At 39.8% G+C, this 16846-nt stretch overlaps 1 protein-coding gene across 2 annotated transcripts in view; it reads left to right on the top strand.

The window, feature by feature from the left end:
• Positions 1-16846, top strand: part of cep85 (centrosomal protein 85) — an 82513-nt gene that overhangs the window by 59923 nt on the left and 5744 nt on the right. For both annotated transcript variants that reach the window (XM_060847491.1, XM_060847490.1), the window contains exons 8-12: positions 2503-2655; positions 5024-5178; positions 6800-6917; positions 12100-12150; positions 13071-13178. In XM_060847491.1, coding sequence (XP_060703474.1) covers positions 2503-2655; positions 5024-5178; positions 6800-6917; positions 12100-12150; positions 13071-13178 — 585 coding nt within the window. The remainder of the gene's footprint in view (positions 1-2502; positions 2656-5023; positions 5179-6799; positions 6918-12099; positions 12151-13070; positions 13179-16846) is intronic.

Raw genomic sequence — 16846 nt, 5'->3', positions numbered from 1 at the left:
CACAACTGAAGTCTAACTCACAGGTCTATAGTTCTCCGATTTCTCTTAAACCTTTCTTAAACAAAGATACAACATTAGCCACCCACCAGTCATCAGGCACCTCACATGTAGTTATAGATGATGCAAATATTTTTGCAAGCAGTCTTGCAATTTCTTCCCTTGCCATCCACAACATTCTGGGGTACGTTGGATCAGGTCCTGGAGATTTATCCACCTTTTTTATATTCTCTAAGATTTCCTGAACTTCCTCTTCTGCAATGTGAACGGTTTTTGAAAGATCAAAAATTATTTCTCTGCATTGCCTAGCCTCCATTTCTTTCTCCACAGTAAAACTTGACACAAAATATTCACTTAGTGTCTCTCCCATCTCCTGGGGTTCAAGACAAAGACAACCTTGAGCTATAAGAGGCCCTATACCCTCTTGATATTAATGCATTTGTAGAATGTCTTGGCATTGTCAGATAAGGTTAAGGATAATTCAATCTCCTATCCCCTCTTTTTGCCTTGCTGAATTTTTTAAGAATGCCCCATACTCTTTTTTTTCAATTGAATCTCTTAAAATGTACCTTTTTTAATGATAATGCAGCAACTGTCCACCCACATTCCACTCTAACTGCCTACTCTTTAAGACCGAGTACTGTATAGACTAGAAAAATGTTATCCTTTTGATTATATCCAGAGTCCCACTAAGATCTGTGCTTCTGGTTTTCTTAATGACATTGGCTTGTTACACTTTGCTGCACACTCTTGTCAGTATTTCCACCTGAGCCACCACACCAGGCAGCACATTCCAGACACCCATTGCCCTCGGTGAAATTTTTTTCTCTTATCCCCTCTAATCCTTCTATCAATCATCATTCATCTGCCATCCAGTAATTGAAGTCTCCACAAAGGGAATCAGATCTTCCCTGCCCATTCTATCCCCTCATTTTGTATACTTCCATTAAGTCAATGTGCTCTAGTCTAAGGAAAACCACTCCAGCCTACCCAATCTTTGATAGTTGAAATTTTTATATATCTTCTCTGTACTTCAAGGAAGAATGTAAATTGTCATGTGGTGAATAGGTCCCACAGCAGCCTAACCAGTGGTCTTATATTGTTGCAACATCTCCCTGCTGTTGTGCTCCTGCCTTGCTCACTGAAGGAAAGCATTGCACGTGCTTTCTTCACTACTATAGCCATCTGTCCTGCCTTGCAGTCAATGATTGCTAGCAAGTCCTAATGAGTGGCTTGCTAGTTCATTTGACAGAGACAGTTCAGAGTTACTGAAGAATTGCCCTACTCTTGGCTAAAGTACAGATGGAGAAATAATGCAGGCATTTGAGGGCATTGCTGTTGTCATGGGTTAATTTTAAACTGCATGTTAACTGGATACATCAGATGTGCAAAGTAAAACATTGAAGATTGATATGTGGAGTTCATCAGGGATTGTATCTTGGATCATAATCCAAGAGCAAACTATTTTAGATCTAGTGAGGTAGGATTAATAAGAGTAGTTAAAGATCCTCTAGGGACTAGCAATTGCAACATGATTGAATTTAAAATTCAATTTGTGGCAGAGCAAGTCTGGTCTCAAACAGTGTCCTTATTTAAATTGAAGGCAATTAGAGCGATTGAAAAAAGTGTTGTCTAAAATATTACTTAAGACTAAGGTTGTTTATCTCCCATTTGTTTCATTCAAGCTGGGTTAAGCTGTCGTCAATGATTGCTGCCAATTTAAGCCACTGCTTTTGTTTTTCAAAATCATTTTGGTAATGAAAGTTGCAAAATCAGATATTGGGACTCTGTTAATCTATACTTTTGCCAGTTTTGCGATAACTCTTTTTACCCAGATGCTAAGTACATTTTGGTTTCAGGGAGAAGTATTATAACAGTTAACTGAAATAGATCTAGACTTTTAACAATTCATTTAATTGTTTTAATCACTTATCAGGGCCAGCTGTCAAGGCTGCAAAGAGACAATTGGCCCCTTGAATTTCTGTTGTTGTTCATTTAGACCATGAACAATCTGGATCTTTTTTAAAAGCCTTGTTGTCTTCCTACCTTTGCACATCCATTCCTAACCAATGTTCAATAAGCTTTTAATTTAAGCTTAACAGTACCCATAGACTTCTGGGGAGACTGGCTGGCTGATTTTCACCATGCTGAAAAAATTTTAATCACAAGATTTGTAATAGATGATTTTTGTCATTTCTATGAATAACCATTTTTAAATGGGCTTGACTACTTTCTTTCATAAGCAAAGTAATCTTCAAAGTTATGTGAACAGGCTCCTGATGGATTTGTTTAAGTGTTGCCTGCTGTAATAGTACCGTGCAGAGTACATTTTCACCTTTTTTGGTATGTGGGATTGGCTGGAAAAACAGGAGGGGTTTCTCTCAATGATCCCAGTGCTTTTAGTTTGAGACACCATCAGCCCACGTTTTTCCCTTCTTTCCATTTATCCTCCGATTTATCTGTATTCCTACTTAATCTTCCAATGTTCTGGTTTCTGTTGCTCAGGTCAGAGGCCGTGACAAACACATCAACAATCTGAAAAGGAAATGTCAGAAGGAGGCAGAACAAAACAGAGAGAAACAACAACGCATTGAAACTCTTGAGCGGTACCTGGCAGACTTGCCCACCTTGGATGACTATCAAAAGCAGAGCCGACAGGTGAGACTGACATTTTGGCTGTCTTTTCCTGGGTAATACTGTTAATGTTTGCAGAATGGGCATGGAAAATCATCCATCCGTCTTGACATTTTCAAATTTTCCACCACACCTAAATACAATTCTGCAACTGGTATGATGGCTATGCTGTTGAATTGGACCCCATCTGTCTCAAGTGATTTCTTAATGCTATTGTAGAGAGGATCCGGGAGATCTCCAAGTGATCTGGTCAGTTTTTCTCTCATTACCAACATCAGCAAGAAGTTTTTCCTAATTCTGTGACTTTCTGCAGGACAAGGCAAATAACAGGTCTCTATTATTTATAATAAGGTTAGACTATAAAACTTTTAAGCTTCTGTCAGATTTGAAGTGAACAAAGTTAGAGTTCCGTTCTCAGAAGTGTGGCGCTGGAAAAGCACAGCAGGTCAGACCGCATCCGAGGAGCAGGAGAGTCGACATTTTGAGCATAAGCTCTCCAACATTTCATGATGAGTTTGTGCTTGAAATGTTGACTCTCCAGCTCCTCAGATGCTGTGCTTTTCGAGCGCCACACTTTCAAGTCTGATTTCCAGCATCTGCAGTCCTCTTTTTTTTTCTCCTAAAGTTCTGCTCTGTCATACCTGAGAGGTATGTGCTGGAAATCAAGCCCCACTATTCCCAGAGTTGAAAAGTTGAGCACAAGTTGAGAATTTTAAAGTATGGTAAGATTCCTCAATTTTCTGACTTTTTTTTAGGTCCGAAAGTATAGACCAGGTTTATTTGTGATACGTAACTAGACTGTTGTCACAAGTAAGCAATAATGAATCCTTGGAAAAAAGGCACAGTCTTTATAGTTCTCTAGTATGTCTGGATTTAATTTACATTGGTTCACTGGAAAGCTGCAATTACCAAACTGCACCCCCCTGCTGCCTCCTCCCAAATCTGGCCTTTTATCATGGCCCGAATCTTCCAATCAAGATAAGAGCCCCTCTTTCTGACCTTTTGTGAGAAAACATTAAACTTGCATTCCTCCAATTTTTCTATCTAATCTTCTGATGTAGGATCCTTCAAAACTCAGTGAAGGAAACGTGCACGTGAGTTGCATGCCTTTTTTATGGCAATAGCTGCCATATTCCAATAAGTGTTCACCAACAGACTGAATAGTGCAAAAATTTTACACTGCTTTTCTGGATGTATGTGTATGTCTGTAAGGAGGGTAAGGGATTAGTGGTAGGTAGGATACCACAGTGGGATTGGAGGTACGGATTGTATAGTTAGGAGTTAGATTAGGATATTTTCCCTCCACAACTTCCTGGAGATAATAACTATCCATTTAAGTAAGGGGAACTGGCTCTAGTTTTTGACTAGAGCCTTTGGTAGTGCCCTGCTTCCCACCATTCAAACATCCTGGGCAATTTCCATAGTGCCTACATGTTAACAATTTTGAGGGTTCCAAATGCATCTCTAGGCCATTTAAGTTTACAGTAAAGCTCCCACACTCATAACCAATGTAGTGATTCCCTGGTTTTCACATTTTATTTCAGTCTTGATTCTGTTATGTATTCACTTGTGTTACCAGGCATCACTGGCTGCAACAGTATTTATTGCCTGTTACTTGAAGGTGCTGGTGAGCTGTTGCCTTGAACTGCTGCAGCCCATGTGTTGTAGATAGACTCACAATGCCGTCCAACTACCATAACGGAATGGCGATTGTATTTTTGAGTCAGGATGGTGAGTGACTTGGAGGGGAGCTTGCAGGTGATGGTGTTCCCACCATTTAATAATTGAAGTTCAGTAGTCCTGCCATATTGATTAGTTGGTCATGGAATTGCTTAGCTCTGTCCATCACTTGACTACTTGTATACCAAAACTGGTAGCGTCACCAGGTTGATACCTTTTTAAGTATGCCTCATGCTGCTTCCAGCATGTTCTTCTGTACTCTCCATTAATTCACTTGCAGAAAATGCCATTGTTATGGATTTTATGGTGTGATCCTGTTTGAGATAGTGATGAGAGTAGAGGTTTTGGAGCTAGGAGTACAAGTATATTTCAAATGGCTTAGTGCTACAAGTCCAGTTGTCTATATCTTAATAACTTAGTGATTTTTTTTTTGTTCCTTTTGACAATGTATTCCCTTTCCAAATAATGGTAACAAATGTTTGTTTCCTCTGAGTAGCTTTTAAGGATTAGAATACATGCTGCCTGTGTTCAGTAGTAAATGCAGCACTGTGATGAAGCGAAGTTTCTCATGCTTCCTAAGTAAAGGGCAGTGGTCTTTATGGGCCTGAGGGAGGGAAATACCTAGATTGAGAACTGGTGTATAGGCTGAATAGAATGCTGTATCCTTCTCCCACGTGGCAAGTATTCCAGTTCACTGATTTGTGTTTTGCAGCTGAAGGATGTGGAACTGCAGTGTGAGCTTCTGCACAGTACAGTGATGGATCTGGAGAACAAACTTGGGGAATCTCGAGCACGATGTCGAGAAAAAGACAGCATCCTGGAGAAACAAAAGCAGAAAGAGTTGGAGCTGGTCTCCACGGTTCATGGGTAATATAACTCGGCTGATATTTTAACTTTTTTGGTCTGATTTTCTTTTGTTTTATATCTCCGGATTTAAATTGCTTGTAAAACTAAACAATTATTCCTCATTTTATTTTACCCCTGTGTTTTAAATTACTCAATGCTAGTATTGTTCAACTGCTGAGGTACAGAATAGATTACTTTCCATTCAAAACCCAAATCTGTCTCTTCTCTCAGATGGCGAGTCGCCTGTCAAACATTTCCAGTATTTACAATGACTTTTTAAATAATAAAAGCAAGGTGGGAGGCTATTCCTGGAAAGTAAAGAGAATAAAAGGATTCTGTATAACTGGAATTTTCTTGAATAAGTACAGAATTGTGTTCCCTGGCATAAATCTGAATTTGGAAAAGCTAAATTTATATTTACAGCTGATAAGCTCTGCTGCATTCCCATCTTGAGGGTTTCAGCTAAAGATGTCATCAGCTCAGTCTGAGGTTGCCACCAAGAATAAGGTCCCCTGCAGTGGTTCTGACAGTCAGCATGTAAGGCTATTTATCATATGCTCCCCAAACAGATGCAGAAAACATTGGAGCAATGGGCAAAGTGATGCAAGGGCAATTGGTACAGGTGCAAAGGTCAATATAGCCGCACCTGTACCTGCCTGCATGTTTGGGTGTGGCTGTTTACCTGAATGGTTATCTTAATTGGGTCCACCTGGGGAGCTGAGATGCAATTTAACTGTACCAATTCCTCATCCTCTGGCAGATTTACTTCTAAAGCCATGTCTTGAACTGGCTTCGTCCTTTGACCTTTTGGGTATGCATTCCGCTTAGTTTGGTGGCCGTGACTAGTGTAAACTCTGCCATCAAGTCACACCGACTTTTTTTTGTTTAACTATTCACCACCAGTATACATATATGCAGCCTCATGAATATTTACATGAAAGCCTGTTGTGGGCAATGCACACCATAGATCTGCCTTATGGATATTTTCTGAACAAGTGGGATACTACCACTGTGCCACAGACCTCTTTGGCTAGGTCTGCACTTTTTAAAAATCGGCCTGTTCAGAGATGTTATTCCATACCTCTGGAGCAAATGAGACTTTAACTCTGGCCTGTAAAGCCCACAGGTAAGGACACTACCACTGCACCACAGATAAAAATTCTCAACTATCAATTTTATTTTTTATTTTTTATTGACTTGTCAATCATCCCAAATGCAAGATACAAACTTGTATTGTTTTAGGCATTTTGTATTAGACACATCACTTGAAGGTGCGACTTGAACCCAGGCCTCCTAGTCCAATGGTTGGTGCCCGCACTGCACCACAAGAGGCTGTAATCACTGTACGAGGAGCGCTCCAGATGATTTCTAGCTGGGCAGGCCATTGCCTGTTACCAGGGGAGCTTGTGCATAAGAGCTCCACAATGAGCTTAGTGATCACCCCTACAAGGGACATGGGGAAATCACCATATGTCACTTTAAGTCCTGACTAGTCAAAGAATATCACTGGCATGCTTTTTAATATGTTCAAGGTGTTAATACTTTTGGCACATGACTAAATTCTGTGTTGACTCATTGCTTCAGCCTACTACAGGAGGCATTAATTGTGACTTGATGCAATGCTGTCTACTCTTTCCTTCAGCCTCCAGGAGAAAGTTGCAAAGTGTCTGGAGGATGGTGTGAGGTTGCCAATCATGGATGTAGAGAAGCTGAAATCTGAGAGCAACAGCCTCAAAGGAGATTATGAGCGAGCCATGAAGGTGAGTACCTGCCATTCCAGGACAGACTTAGGGCATAATGCCATTAAAACATAAGAGCGGAATTTGGTTTTGGTCCATTTGAGTCTGCTCCACCATTTGATCTTGGCTAATCTGTTTCTCAACCTCAATCTCCTGCCTTCACCCTGGTCCTCTCGCCTGATTCTCTTACTAATCAAGAACCTACCTCTCTCTGTATTGAAGACAATCAATGACTTGGCCTCCATGGTCTTCTGTGGCAATAAGAGCAATAACTGAGGGAAAGTGATGTCAGTCAAAAAACTGATTTTCACTGCAGGATGTGTAAATTTTCTCCTGCAGCAGGTACATTTGGCTACCACAGTACATCAAATCCCATCCTTCACTATAGATCTGCAGAAGCTGTAAGAAAGCTCATTTCATAGAAAACCAATTACAGAGGATGTGTGAAACTCTCAAAAGCTGTGGCCATTTTTGTTTAGTGAGGTTTCTGGATTTTTTTAGTGTTTGTTTCCATTGCAGAAACAAAAATTGCTATACCCTATAACCAGAACGCATCAAATTCTTGTTTATGTGGGATTGATCAGTCCTTTGCTCACTTCATGAAAAAAAACTTGAATGTAAACAGACTGCTTTTGATGCAAGTGGTTTTTTGTTTGTACTAGTAAATCTCCATGCTGGGATAGAGGCTAATCTTTCTGCTGTTTCATCCTGTCCTAACTGAAAGCTTCAACAACAAAAGACCCAGAATTGAACATGGTACAATTAGTAAGAATTCTTGTGTGCAGTTTTGTGGCAAGCATAATACTGAGGTGTTCTGCTTTACGTCTAATTAGTGAAAGAGTGTTTACCAGTCAGTATGTTTGTCAGCAGTTACTGTATATTCAATATTTGCACTAATGGAGATTGTGCAAAGGGATTGGCCTTGTAGTGCTATTTTACTCCTCTCATTGTTTCAATACACTTTAACAAAAAGATAAATGTCAGATATATTCTTTAGCAGTCTTTCTGGATTGTATTTCACCTGGTTTTGGTCTATGATTTTTAACACTTAAGCAGTGTTTGGCTTCTGCTCCTGTGAGATTAAGTCAAGTAGTAACATTGCCTTCTGCATTTGTGTTGACATTTGAGTGTTTAGACTCAACAAATTTTGAGTTAGTGACCCTCCATTAACTTCACACTTGCCTTGTGTGTTATGACTTTGAGCCCAGCATGGGCTTTTGAGTGAGAACTGAAGATGCAGGGAAAGGAAAGAGTAGCAAGTTGCAGTGCAGGGATTTTGGAGTACACATCTGTTTAATGCTTAGGTCAGGATTAAGTTCTTGATTTTGGGAGTTTTATTAGTAGCAGGGTTTAGCAGTATTCTGTAGGTTTGAGGGGCTCAAGTATTGAGGGAGTTTTAATTGTTGAATTGGGGGTACTTTTTTTTTGAGGCAATCTTATGCTGAGCATAACAGGAGGGTATTAGTGAGGCTGGATTTCATCTGTTTCCAATGGTATTGCTCACCTTGGGAGGATTCGTGGACTCTGCTACTTGGGCACTGGGATTCCCATTGGAACTGCCTCAGTGTAGCACTTAATTGGTGTTCTTTGTGCCCACATGCAACAACTAGGATCTTTGTTATTTTTAAAAATGGCTTTAGTGGCATTTGCCAACTTTTAAGGTGTCTACCAGAACCCCAAGTTTTTCTGCTCCTGTAGTCCTTTTTAAAGTTTTGTTTACTTGCTGCATGCATCCTCATTCCTTCCAGTGTGCATCACCTCACCCTTGTAAAGATGAGACCGACATTGAATTTGTCTAATCTGTTAATTATTCTGTATCTTCAATTCAGTTTTTATAGATGAATATTGTTTGTTTATATCTCATGCTTTGATTCTCTATTTTTGATTTGTTACTTGATTGAACCATCCTTGACCATTTTTAATGTATATTTTGGTTGTAAATGGCTATTGAGGTGCAGAGGACAACTTTTGTACTAGTACATCTCCAGGCTGGGAAAGAGGCTCATCTTTCGTTTCATCCTGTCCTAACTGAAAGCTTCAACAGCAAATATGTCCCAGAATTGAACATGGTACAATTAGTAAGAATTCTTGTGTGCAGTATTGTGGCTAGCATAATACTGAAGTGTTCTGCTTTATCTGATTTGTGAAAGAGTGCTTACCAGTCAGTATGTTTGTCAGCAATTACTGTATATTCTTTATTTGCATTGTCCCCTCATTGTTTCAATGTCCAGCTCTGACCTTTAAGTTTATAATCTGCACCTCTTTTTTTGTAATCTTAATGTTGATACTAAGAATCTGCCCACTTTGTACTCTTAACTATTCTTTTTTACATGACTTCAAATCAGTGGATGAATTTATTCTCGTGATTTTCAGGTTTCAACCAAATAATTCTCATGTTTATTGACCAAGGCTGTGCATCCTCCTCCATGCACTTGCTCTGAGCTTTTGGGTCCTTGTAGAATAATCAGTCAAATTGTGACTAGCTAGCAATTACTAGTCAGTTTTATAATGTTATGAACAGAAAAATCTGATATCAAACTGCGAGAAGTTCAGCAAACTTTTCATGTACCAGTTCTGAGCTTGGATTTTAATATTACTGAGAACAGGCCAGCTTCCACAATACAATTGCTGACATTTGATGTACATCTGTAAATGAGCCTTGAGCTTTTACTGTACTCCTTCTTGAAGATAAATTGGTAAAATATGGAAAAAAGACTTTTTGTCATTGCATCTCCTTTATATGAACAAATAATTCTTATCCACTATCAGTCAGGCTACTGTATCCATTCACTCCTCACACCCTTTTTTTCTCTCTCTAATCTACTTATGAATGTTTACATAAGTACTACCTCCTGTCGATAAACCCGAAAGTAAAATCCACGACATCGGTTCTGAAGATTGTCCTGCCCTTGCTTCTAACCCTCCTGCATTTCATGTTGAATTAATTACCTTTGTTTACCTCTGCACAATTGGTATGTTTCCTCCTCCTGTTCCATTTTTTTTTTGTAATTTTTAAGCACTTTTATCACATACTGATTTTTAATCTGTTGCAACAAATAGAACTCCACCTGTATAGGCATTGTAGCCAATGAGGCATTATCCTGTTGAATCTATGCTGAATGCTGTATGAAGACTCCATTTCCACCTTTTAGTGTGTAGACCAAACTCCTGGCTTACTGAACTGATTCCTATTAGATAAGAACAAATAGGATTTAATTAATTTTATAAGTTATTGTTGACTCAAAATCTTGCCCTTTTTTTTAATTTGTTAGCCTGTTTCTCCACTGCTCCTTGCAGCACCCAGTTCCTCTGGAATCCCACAACACTAAGTCTAGTTTCAGTCATGTTATAATTACATAACCAAAATGCTTTTCAGAAATATAGCTAAATTTCAATGACAAAAAAATTTAAGACTCAAAGGAAATTTCAACTGACAATCCTCAAAGTAAATTCTGGTTTAGCCATTCCCTTTTTTTTTAAATAGAGAAGAAAATGCTAAAAGGTTTGTACGTGAGTAGCACACTGTCTTTGTGGATCAGGTTGCCAATAAATATGTAAAATGTGTATATTTAAAATACCTGTAGTAAGTGGAAGTTGTGCTGTACTAAAGGCCAGAACAAAATAATTATCCAGAAGTGACAAAGGGGACATTACATCAGCTGAAAGTGGATAAATCATAAAAAGTTAAGATTGTATTTTACTCATTTTATGGATAAAAGTTGAATTGACAGCCTTTCTTAAATTGCTTTAAATATCATTTTGTGAACAGAGTTACAATAGCATTTTTAGCTAACAGACTCTGACCGTGGAAACATTAGTAGTGAATAGTTGCACATCAACCTGATTAGGTCACGTATTACCAAAGTTTGCCACTAATAACTACTTGAGGACGCTGTTGTATCTAGTCTGCAGTGGTATGAAAATCTTCCCTGTCTTCTTCTGTTTTTTTTTTAATTGAAGACTTCATCGCTTTGGCTTCAACCTACGCTAGTCCTTTTAAATCTCTAGTTACCCAATTAACATTCTGAACGACTATTCTATTGGGACACTGAAAAGTCAGGGCAGAAAAAGCTGTTATGCCAGTTTTTTTTTTTGTTTAAGTGGACTTCCTAGCCAGGGCTGTTAGGTTGGCTGGCAGAGACTGGGTGTAGGGAGTTAGGGGCTGGGAACTCTCACCTGTTCATAGTGGCTTCTCTCCATTCCAGCTTGTACATGTTGTGATTGGGTGGGGAAATCCTGATACTGGGAGCATGGAAAAGAATAATCGGAGAACAAGTCGGGATAGGTTTGCGCAAGGGATGTGTGTGAAGTGAGGATTGGATAACAGCAATGTGAAGGTGAGTGAGTTGGAAGGGAAAGCAGGTTGGGAAGAGAGGTTTGTGGGTGGAGGGGAAAGAGCTGCTCACAACTTTTTGAACCCCATCTCTCCTCAGCCCACTCCATCCAATGTGTTTTTATGTTGAGTGCTTGGCTAAAACCTACATAGTAGATTTTCATATGTGTTTTGCTTTTTGCAAATTGAACTATATTTGGTAAATTTTGAAAATAACCTTCTATATGTAACAATGCTGCTTGTATTCCTGCTTGGTTTTTGCTGGGGTCATGAGTAAATTTGGCTATGTATTTGTTCTTGGGATATGGGTGTTGCTGGAAAGACAAGGTTTTATTGCCCTTTTTGAAAAGGTTGTAGTGAGTTTAAGTGGGATCAGATTGGAAAATCATTTTGGTTTGTGATGCACTGCCATTCTTCTTCATCTTACACAGGCATAATTCAGCCAGTTCACGTCCTGCTGTCCTTACATGACCACACGAAATGCTGCAGTCACTCTCATGGTTATACTAACAGGGGAAAATAACTGGAAACTTAATGTTTCTATGGACTTGAAGTCTAATTGCACCTCATTTGAAATTGTCTAAAGTCTTTGTAACTCATTACAGGTCATTAAATATGCTATTACATGATATCCCAAAAACATTTTAAGACTTTTTTTTGTCTTTGGTCACACTCACCTCTTTAGTGTTTAATAATTGCTATCTACTATCTTCTTCTTATTGTGCAGAAGGCAGGATATTCACAATGTCGTTGGAGAATTCAGTATTCCAGTATTGTGTATACAATTTGTCCTGTGTAAAATGATCACAACACTAGAACTAATTATGCTCTTTTTCAGATACTATTTCTAATTCTTTGTTCATTCATTAGATCATAGATAAACAACAAAAAAGTATTGAGCAGCTTACCTCACAAATACAGGTAAGGAATTTCTAAAATATGTCACCTGTGTTACTTACCAAGGCAAAAGGAAGTGAATGACACTCTTTCCTAAGCCCTGCATGTTGTCTTTCATTCCAAACTCGACTGATGGCACGAAACTATTGAATCTCTTATCTGTGCTGTGCTGAGCTGATCTGAACACAAATAGTTCCAGCCCGGGTTCTGGTTGATTGTGCTGCAATACAAAACTGATGATCTTTTGGGTATTGGGGTAGTTGATGTAGCAAAGTGGTTTAAGCTATAAGACAGGAGCTCTGATTACTCTACGCTCTGCCTTGCTTTATCGATGTGGAAGTGCTCAATAATATGAAGGATATGCATAAAAATAAGTAACACTTGTCTTAAAATTAGGCAATATAACAGGTGATTTTTGCAGGACTGACCCATTTTTTTTTGGTACATGTCCTGTATCTGGTCAGAGATGAGTTACGTAGAATGTAAAGTGCAGAACCACCTCCTGTCCCACTTTATCTAACTCAGTCAGCATATCTTTCTACTTCATTCCCTCATGTATTTATCTAGCTTACTATTAAATAGATCTTTCTTGCATCAGAACATCTTTTGATATAAGAATCCTTTTCAGAGTTGCATTCAGAATCTTGGGGCAGGAGAGCAAGAATAATCAGCATTCTAAGGCTTAATCATTATTCGATGACCATTGCTGTTAAGCATGTAGTAAGGACAACATTTGGCTTGGTTATAAGATATGGGAGTGAAAGTGAGGCCATTCGGCCCATCGAGTCCACTCCACAATGATGATACCATGCTGGTAAAGCCTGAGAACACGAATTATTTTGGTCACTGTCATTGTCCTGCACTTAGTTCTTTTGAGAGATGAAGACCAGCTGCGCTGTTAGAGCTTATTGAAATATTTTAACTTTGTGCATCAAAATGTACAGGTTCTGGAAGAACGTGTGGCACAAGAAGAAGAAACAAGTCAGGGTCTTCGTGAGGAGCTATCTGGGAAGGAGAATGGATCACTGTTACTGAAGAAGGCCATGAAAGAGGTGAGAACAGGATGAGTTAAAAGCAGCTTTTGCATCCTGCAGGACAAACAATTGCTGCAGTTAGCAAAGTATGGTGACTTCCAAGGACAAAACTGATCCAACATACTAAAATGGGCTTTTGTAATGACCAGTTAATGGATCTTCTAAGCTCGGACTTGGCAATTCTAAATGTTTTATATTGTAGCTGTTTGTTCAAAAATCATGCACTTGCAGTCCTTGTACAGATCCTGTGCTTTGAAAGATTTATTTAATTTTATTGCCTAGAGAAGACCTCTATGACTATGTCTTGCGATGTACAGCATGGAAACAGACCCTTCGGTCCAACCTGTCCATGCCGACCAGATATCCAAACCCAATCTAGTCCCACCAGGCAGCACCTGGCCCATATCCCTCCCAACCCTTCCTATTCACATACCCATCCAAATGCCTCCTAAATGTTGCAATTGCACCAGCCTACACCACATCCTCTGGCAGCTCATTCCAAACAGATACCACCCTCTGTGTGGAAAAAGTTGCCCCTTAGGTCTCTTTTATATCTTTCCCCTCTCACCCTAAACCTATGCCCTCTAGTTCTGGACTCCCTGACCCCAGGGAAAATACTTTGTCTATTTATCCTCACCATGCCCCTCATAATTTTGTAAACCTCTATTAGGTCACCCGTCAGCCTCTGACACTCCAGGGAAAACAGCCCCAGCCTCTCCCTATAGCTCAAATCCTCCAACCCTGGCAACTTCCTTGTAAGTCTTTTCGGAACCCTTTCAAGTTTCACAATATCTTTCCAATAGGAAGGAGACCAGAATTGCACATAGAAGCAAAAATTATCCCATTGGGTCTGCTCTGCCGTTCAGTCATAACTGGAAAATTTCTCAACCCATTCTCCCACTTTTTTCCCATAACCTTGATCCCCTTGATACTCCAAAACCTATCTATCTCAGTCTTAAATATACTCAATGAACTGGTCTCCACAGCCTTATGTGGCAATGAATTCCATGGATTTCCCCACTCTCTGGCTGAAGATGTTTCTCCTTATCTCCGTTCTAAAAGGTCTTCCCTTTACTCTAAGGCTGTGCCCTCCGGTCCGAGTCTCTTGCACCAATGGAAACATCTTTCCAACATCCTGCTCTTTCCAGGCCATTTAGTATTCTGTATGTTTCGATTAGACTCCCCCTCATCCTTGTAAACTTTGAGGACTCTAGGTTTATACTCAAATATTCCTCATGTTAAGCTTTTAATTCCTGGGACCATTCTCATGAAGCTCCTCTGAACATGCTCCAGGGCCAGTACATCCTTCCTGAGATATGGGGCCCAAAACTGTACACAATACTCCCAAATGTGATCTGACCAGAGCTTTATAGAGCCTCAACTCCTCTGAAAATAAATGCCATCATTGCATTTGCTTTGCTAACTACTGACCAAACCTGCAAGTTTACCTTGCAGGAATTCTGGATGAGAACTCCAAGTTTCTTTGCAATTCAGACTTCAGAATTTCTTCCCTGTTTAGAAAATAGTCCATGCCTCTCCTCCTCCTCCCTACCAAAATGCAAGACCTCACACTTTCCCACGTTGTACTCCACCTGCCACTTTGTCCACTCTCTTAACTGTCTAAATCCTTCTGTAGCCTCCCTGCCTTCTCAGTGCTATCTGTCCCTCTACCTATCTTTGTATCATCTGCAAACCTAGTCAGATTGCCCTCAGTTCCTTCATCCAGATTGTTAATGTTTAAAGTGAGAAGTTGTGGTCCCAATACTGAGCCTTGTGGAACACAGGCTGCCATCCTGAGAAGGACCCTTTTTATCCCCTTTCTGTCAGACAGCCAAGTGTCTCTCCAAGCTAGCACCTAGTCTCAGAAACCATAGGCCCCTGTCTTACTCAGTGGCCTCCTTGTGGCACCTTGTCAAAGGCTCCTTGAAGTCCAGGTAGATAACACACATTGGCTCTCCCTGGTCTTACCTTCTTGTTACTTCCTCAAAGAATTCTAACAGATTTGTCAGGCATGATCTCTCCTTTTTTGATAAAACCATGCACTTCCAAGTATTCAGAAATTCCATCTTTCACAATGAGTTGGGATCATAGAATGACTTTGCATATCCCCAGTCAATATGGTTCTGAAAATGTTTTTGTTTTTGTTCATGTGGATTTTGACATTATATCTGAATGATCAGATATGAGGAACTAGGAGTGGGAGTAGGCAGTTCAGCCCTTTGTGCCCATTGTGTCATTCAACATGGTCATGGCTAATTTTATCCTAGTCTCAATGCCACTTTCCTGCCTGCACCCCCATTGCCCTTTATCCCACTTTTAATCAGAAACATAATATTTCTTTCTTGAATCTGTTGGTTGATTCTACTTCCACTGCACTCCTGGGGCAGAGTGTTCCACGGTTTCAAAACCTTCTGAGAGAAGTAGTTTTCTCCTCATTTCAGTTTGGAATCTACCTCCCCTCACTCTATACCCACTGAGATCATCCCACATAGGGGAGCATTTGATCAATGTCTACCTTCTCAATCCCCTTTTAGCATTTTATATACCTTGATCAGATCTCCCTCATGCTTCTGAACTCCAGCAAGTACAAGCCCAAGCTATTCAACAGCTCCTCTTACAACAGCCCTTTCATTCTTCAAATCAATCTGGTCAACTTCTTCTTCTGAATTGCTTCCAGTGTCACTGCACCCTTCAAACTGGATACAATACTGCAGGTTGCACCAATGTCTTTATATAATTGCAACAACACTTCTTTACTATTATAATCCAGTCCTTTTGCAATGAATGCCAGGATTATATTTGTCTTATTATATGCTGCACCTGCATACTCACTCTCTGCGATTCAAGCATCAAAGATACCCAGATGCCTCCGCTCTGATACACTTTTTTTGATCTGCTTCCCACTTAAATAAATAATTACTTTTTTTATTTTTCCAGCCAAAATAGATAATCCCACACTTCTACATGTTAAACTCCATCTGCTAGATTGGGGCCCATTCTCCTAGCCTATCAGTACCCATCTGTAAATGTTATATCTCCTTAGCACAGCTTACTTTCCCACTTTTATTTTACTATCATCTGCACATTTTATGTTACACTGTGTCCTTGCTTGCAAATTACTTTGATACACATTTGTAAATAACTGAAGTCAGCAAACTGAACCCTGTGGCACCCTACTGTTTAGAATTTGCCATCCATAAGGACCAATTTATCCTGAGCCTTTGCTTTCTGTCAGCCAGCCAATCCTTTGTACAAGAAAATACGGTGCCACGTACCACCACCTTGGATCTAACCTTCTGGATCAGTCTTGTGTGGCACCTTGTCAAATGCCTTCTGGAAATCTCGATATACCAGATCCAAATTATCCACTTTGCTGGTTACACCCTCCAACCGTGCTGATAGTAATGAACTGAGTTTGCTTTTTCCAAATTTCAGTTATCTCCTTTATGATGGACTCCAGCAACTTCCCACTATAGAGGTCAAACTGGTCTATAGTTTCCCCTTTTTTTTTTTGCCTATTTCTCCCCTTTGGGTGTAATGTTTCCAATCCTTTGGTACGATGGTTAAATTGTCATTGCTATTGCTGAATCCTCTACACTCATCCTTCTCTGGTTACCATTGACTAGATACTGAACTCTACCAGTCCTGTGTATACTGTAGTTATAAGAGTAGGTCAGTGACAATGA

The sequence above is a fragment of the Hemiscyllium ocellatum genome, chromosome 30, assembly GCF_020745735.1.
Source record: "Hemiscyllium ocellatum isolate sHemOce1 chromosome 30, sHemOce1.pat.X.cur, whole genome shotgun sequence".
NCBI lineage: Eukaryota > Metazoa > Chordata > Chondrichthyes > Orectolobiformes > Hemiscylliidae > Hemiscyllium > Hemiscyllium ocellatum.
Note: the sequence above shows the minus strand (reverse complement) of the source record. Positions and strands in the feature narration are given on the sequence as shown.